Source organism: Lacerta agilis, chromosome 2, assembly GCF_009819535.1.
Source record: "Lacerta agilis isolate rLacAgi1 chromosome 2, rLacAgi1.pri, whole genome shotgun sequence".
In the NCBI taxonomy this organism is placed as follows: Eukaryota; Metazoa; Chordata; class Lepidosauria; order Squamata; family Lacertidae; genus Lacerta; species Lacerta agilis.
In genome coordinates, this window is record NC_046313.1 from 105,884,714 (window position 1) to 105,890,867 (window position 6,154).

Genomic DNA, 6,154 nt, shown 5'->3' on the forward strand with positions numbered 1-6,154 from the left:
CCAGACACTCACAGCAGCAGCAACAGCAGCAGTATTCCGGAAGCTTCTCTGGAGCCTCTTAAGCTGTGGCGGTTGAGTGTTGGCCTGCCTCCTAGGCCCGATGGAGTTGGCCGGAGGAGGGAGCAGTCTTCCCAGACACTCACAGCAGCAGCAACAGCAGCAGTGTTCCGGAAGCTTCTCTTACGATAAAAGAATATGAGAAAAGCTCAAGTTGATCAGAAAAGCCTGAAGCAACCGGTCTATCCAGTTACAGGTAGGTAGCCGTGTTGTTCTGCCATTGTCAAAACAAAATAAAAAATATAAAAATATAAAAATATAAAAATTCCTTCCAGTAGCACCTTAGAGACTAAGTCAGAGCTGCAGCTAGGTGATCTTGTGCCCCAGCAGTTCAGATTGCGCCCCCTAGCCCCGGACAAATTAGCATCCAGTGCCCTTTGTCATTTGTGAAATGGTTTGCTGCAGATCCAGGGTTCTTCACGTTGGCCGCTGGAGCTGGCAACACCTTGATGGTTTATGTAAGCAGATTCTCCTCCTCCCCGAATTTCAAACCTAAAATTTCAAACAGAACATATGTTGAAATAATAATAACAATAATTTTATTATTAATATGCCAGCCATCTGACTGGGTTGTTCCAGCCACTCTGGCCGGCTCCCCCCCAAAAATTAAAAACATAATTAAACATCAAACATTAAAAACTCCCAATACAGGGCTGCCTTCAGATGTCTTCTAAAAGTCAGATAGTTGTTTATTTCCTTGATATCTGGTGGGAAGGTGTTCCACAGGGCGGGTGCCACTTCTTGTTGTGAGGGAACCGTCAGAAGGCCCTCAGCGCTGGACCTCAGTGTCTGGGTAGAACAATGGGGGTGGAGATGCTCCTTCAGGTATACAGGGCCAAGGCCATTTGGAGCTTTAAAGGTTAGCATCATAGGAACCCACTCCTAGGTGCCAAGATCTCTTTGCCCCCCCCCCAAGATAATGGGCATTGCCACTGAAATGGTGTGCATGTACTGCATCTTGTGATCAGTTATATGAGGAAGGTCCAAGCAGGAGATACCGTATTTTTCGCTCCATAGGGCGCACCGGACCATAGGGTGCACCTTGTTTTTAGAGGAGGAAACAAGGAAAAAAAATATTTTTCTGGTTTTCCTCCTCTAAAAGCCCTGTTTTTTTGAGGATCAGCTAAACGTTTTGCAGCTTTTTCTGCAAAGGGAAAAGTCCTGGTTTTTTGAGGATCAGCTAAATGTTTTGCAGCTTTCTTTGCAAAGGGAAAAGCCCTGGTTTTTTGAGGATCAGCTAAAAGTTTTACAGCTTATTTTGCAAAGGGAAAAGCCCTGGTTTTTTGAGGATCAGCTAAATGTTTTGCAGCTTTTTTGAAAAGGGGGAAAAGCAAAGCTCCTTTTGCAAAGGGGGAAAAGCAAAGAGGAAAAGCCCCATTTTATGGGGTTCAACTCACATTTCTGCAGCTTCTAAAGGAAAGGGAGACTTTTCTACAGTTTCCATACAGATAATCTAATCAGCCAGTCACATGTCGCTGGGGAAACAAACAACCTCCCTCTGCAGCACATTCAACAATGTAGGCCTGGGCAAGAGGGTGGGGCTGAAAGGGAGCCAGGACTCTTATCTCTCTCCCGATCTCTTGCTGATCAGCTGCTGAGCAGGGTCGTTTCAACACCCCCTTTTCTCTTTGTAAAATAAAAAACATTATCCTCTTTTGGCCCCTGGGCAATTCAGCTCCAGGGGCCACCATTCGCTCCATAAGATGCACAGATATTCCCCCTTACTTTTCATGGAGCGAAAAATACGGTAACCAGAGCATGCAGCACTCTGGTGAGACAGGGAGTAGGCAGGTAGGGTCTCAGCTGGTGTATCAGATGGAGCTGCAAGAATTGACCTGCATCTCCATGGACAGCTGTGAGTCCAAGTTGATCACAAGGCTGCACAGCTGGTCCTTTAGGGGCACAGTTACTCCATTCAGGACCAGGGAATCCTCCAAACATGCCTGTCCCCTGTCCCCAAGAAACTGTACTTCTGTGTTGTTGGAATTCAACCTCAACCCGTTAACCGCAATCCATAGAAAATATCCATAGAAATATCCCTGGGAACTAGCAGAAGACCAAGCAGACAAAGAAATGCCAAGCATAGGTTCAGGAAGTCCTCAAAGAAAATTTTCACCTGAAGAAGACAATTGCATTCATATTCATATAATACAAATATTCATATTTCTAAGGAGCTTTTCCACCAAAATATTTTCTTTAGAATCTGGCCTAGAAAGGAAACATCAAACTCTTGCTGCACTGTGACTGAAAATGAACTTCTGTGTGTGCTGCTCACCACAAGGCAGAGCTCTGAGTATAATAAGTGAGAAGGCTTCTGGTCAGTTCCTCAACATTCAGGAAGGCTTGTTGTTGTTGTTGTTGTTCAGTCGTTCAGTCGTGTCCGACTCTTTGTGACCCCATGGACCAGAGCACGCCAGGCACGCCTATCCTTCACTGCCTCTCGCAGTTTGGCCAAACTCATGTTAGTAGCTTCGAGAACACTGTCCAACCATCTCATCCTCTGCCGTCCCCTTCTCCTTGTGCCCTCCATCTTTCCCAACATCAGGGTCTTTTCTAGGGAGTCTTCTCTTCTCATGAGGTGGCCAAAGTACTGGAGCCTCAACTTCAGGATCTGTCCTTCTAGTGAGCACTCAGGGCTGATTTCTTTGAGAATGGATAGGTTTGATCTTCTTGCAGTCCATGGGACTCTCAAGAGTCTCCTCCAGCACCATAATTCAAAAGCATCAATTCTTCGGCGATCAGCCTTCTTGATGGTCCAGCTCTCACTTCCGTACATTACTACTGGGAAAACCATAGCTTTAACTATACGGACCTTTGTCGGCAAGGTGATGTCTTTGCTTTTTAAGATGCTGTCTAGGTTTGTCATTGCTTTTCTCCCAAGAAGCAGGCGTCTTCTAATTTCGTGACTGCTGTCACCATCTGCAGTGATCATGGAACCCAACAATTGTGAAACCACAAATTTGCCCATGACAGTGGCGAGCAGTGAATTTTTTTGTAGGGTAACAGGGCAAGTGGCACCAGCTTGCGACTGGCGTATGGGTGGGGAACATCTTGCAAGTGATGTTGCGACATTGCCACGTCCAAAATGGGGATCATGCCTCCCTCACTAAGTCAGGCAAAAGCTTCCTGGGCTTTGGGAAGGAGATGCCAGGCTTTAATACTTCAATACTCTTATTTACTAGGAACATTTAGGGGACTAGCCTAGTCCCCCATGTCCATTGACTGCATGCCACTAGGTTAGGACCAGGAATTTTGTAGCCCTAGTGGAATATATGCAGTGGCTTTAAGGGGGTACTCAAGGGTACTCAGTTCCTGCACCTTTGTCTTCCAAATGTTAAAAGCGTGGCACTTACTGTAAGAACTGTGGGGTGAATACTGGCACCTTATTTTCTATATATGTGGCTCCTTGAAACACATCTGTTTGGGCAAGCATTCCCTTGATCTTTTGACTCGAACTATTTTAACTGTTACACTGTATTAAGGGGCTTGTTTATTACACATTTTCATTGTAGATACTCACCAGTTATTGAAAATGGTGCCATTGATCCATCTCCAAGGCTCCTGGTCATCCATCCTTTGGAGACCAATCCAGTGGTCAGCAGGACCTTTGTGCCGTCTCAAGAATCTCTTAATAAAGAAAAGAAGTGTGAATACATTTTCAACCTTCATCCAAGTGGAGAATCAATTCCATTTGGGGCTGCAGATAGTGCTCTGTATAATTCCACTCACCATCTCTTCTTGAGAGTCAATCACGACCAAAGAGGCATTGAAAGAGGCACAGTAATTCTGGCTATTAGTCCAGTTTGCTTCACTCTCTGAAAAATAGTAGCATTTCCTTTGGTAGCCAATCCAGCCGCCTGGACAGCACTCAGTTGGAGTGGAAGGAGAAGGTTGCACTGTTGGCAATACTTCACAGCTTCTCCCTAGTGATAAGAAGGGTATCGGAAAGTGAGACAGATCACTATCCATATCTTATAAATAGTCCTACTCAAAATAAAGGTCAGTCAGTGTACTCCACTGATCATCATTTTATTTGTGTGCTGCCTTTCCACAAAAGGAATCATGCTCAAAGCAGCTTGCAACAAAGAAAACAGGAACACATCTCAAGCACCATAAGAACAATCACATAAAAATATAGTATAACAACGTAACTGCAAATACACCACAAACAAAAACTGTGTGCAGGAGGTCTCTGCTCAACCCCCATCATCTCCAGGAGGGGCTGGATAAGGGTGGGGAAATGAGGGTAGGAAGGAGGGCAGAAAGCCCAGTGCCCATCTCTGTCCACAGACTCAGGAGGTTGCAGCTTCTCTTGTGGCTCAACCTTAATTGACTATCCATGAAATACACAGCCAGGGTCCAGTTGACTCTCCCTGACATGATCTTTTATTAGAATTGTATCGTCACATGACACAAACACACACCAGCAAAAAAAAGTACAAGAAAGTGCCGGGAAACTCAGAAAAATCTGAAGGACCTGTCAGGAATGCTTTGATGGTATTTCCTGCCTGGCAGGGGGTTGGACTGGATGGCCCTTGTGGTCTCTTCCAACTCTATGATTCTATGATTCAATGAAATTATTGAGTAAGATGGTGTGTGGACAATGTCATTGTGCAATTTAGTCACTAGGTGGCACTGGACTTAGTAATATGTGCCATGTTTTGTAATGGCTTCAGTCGCACAAATAAATATTATTAGTATTTGTCCTTATTTAGGAAAGATAAGGGTTCCACATATAGCTCTGGTGACAGTGACCCAGTAGCGCTTTATTCAGCTAAGCAAAATCAACAACGGCAAAAATGTTGGATGGGAGACTACATGGCAATCACTGACTCCTGCCAGCTATATGTGGTATTTCATTCATCTTTTTTGGGGACGCTGGTGGCGCTGTGGGTTAAAGCACAGAGCCTAGGGCTTGCCGATCAGAAGATCAGTGGTTCGAATCCCTGCGACGGGGTGAGCTCCCGTTGTTCAGTCCCTGCTCCTGCCAACCTAGCAGTTCGAAAGCACATCAAAGTGCAAGTACATAAATAGGTACCGCTCCGGCGGGAAGGTAAACGGCGTTAGTCATGCTGGCCACATGATCTGCAGGTGTCTGTGGACAAATGCCGGCTCCCTCGGCCAGTAAAGAGAGATGAGCGCCACAACCCCAGAGTTGTCCATGACTGAACTAAATGGTCAAGGGTCCCTTTACCTTTACCTTTACCTTTACCTTTATGGAAAGATAAAAAAGTTCTTGTCTAGCTTCCTTACTGGTCTGCCCTTTCAGCTTTCAATGACAGGTGGTCTCAAGATACACAAAATGCAAAGGCAGCTATGTTGGTCCACGGGAAAATAAATCAGAACTCCACGCAACCTGAAAGTTAGTTGACTATAAAGGCACCGTACTGCCTTACTGTCAAGAGTGCCATAGTTTGAAGAGTTATCACTACTGTTCAAGAAACTACCAGTGTTTGAATGGCCAGCATGAAATGGTTGTAGGAAGTCAAACACATTTCCCCCGTGTATTGTGGACAGGAAGATGAGCAGTGAGGCAGTCACACTTTTTATGGGCAATCTCAGACATCTTTGAAAGTGCAGGTGTGGGTTCTGATGGATGCCCTTTGCAATCCATTTCAGAATCTGATACTAATTTAGTAAGGCAGGGGAAGGAAGGGCTCCAGAAAAACTCTTCCTTATGAGTTTGCTTGTTACTGAATGGTGACTTTTTGACCAAGATACAGACTTGTCTGTCTTGCTATCATAAGCCTACTTACTTGGAAATAAGTGCTAAGGTTTTCTGTTCTGAACAAGTGTGCTTATGGGTTGTTTTTTTATATATCCTGCATTGCCTATACAAGGAATGGGAAACCAGAGGTCTTTTGATGTTGTTGGACTCCAACTCCCATCAACCCTACAGAGCATAGCCAATGGTGACGACTGATGGAAGTTGGGCTACAATTTCCCCACCCTTGTTTTCTGCACTTGCTAATGGACACATCTGTATAAGTCTTGTCACCTGGTGCTGGAATCCTTTCAAAACAAGTCACTTCTGCAAGACCCCCCATTGGCCATGCCAGCTGGGGCTAATAGGTCTATAGAATCCAAAATGGCAGGG

At 45.1% G+C, this 6,154-nt stretch overlaps 1 protein-coding gene across 1 annotated transcript; it reads right to left on the reverse strand.

Annotated features, from left to right (window-relative positions):
• Window positions 1–437: 437 nt before the first annotated feature.
• Window positions 438–4,041, reverse strand: LOC117042107 (C-type lectin domain family 2 member D-like). The gene is made up of 3 exons (XM_033141585.1): window positions 3,787–4,041; window positions 3,578–3,684; window positions 438–549 (listed from the first exon to the last, which is right to left on the reverse strand). The coding sequence occupies exons 1-3, from the start codon at window positions 4,024–4,026 to the stop codon at window positions 438–440; spliced, it is 459 nt and encodes a 152-aa protein (XP_032997476.1). The 5' UTR covers window positions 4,027–4,041.
• Between the last annotated feature and the right edge of the window lie 2,113 nt (window positions 4,042–6,154).

Coding starts and splice junctions, on each gene's coding strand:
- LOC117042107 (XM_033141585.1), bottom strand. CDS start 4,026: ATGGATAGTGATCTGTCTCACTTTCCGATACCCTTCTTATCACTAGGG. Junction 3,685..3,786: donor TTGACTCTCAAGAAGAGATG/GTGAGTGGAATT, acceptor TTCTTTATTAAG/AGATTCTTGAGACGGCACAA. Junction 550..3,577: donor GGCACCATTTTCAATAACTG/GTGAGTATCTAC, acceptor TTGAAATTTTAG/GTTTGAAATTCGGGGAGGAG.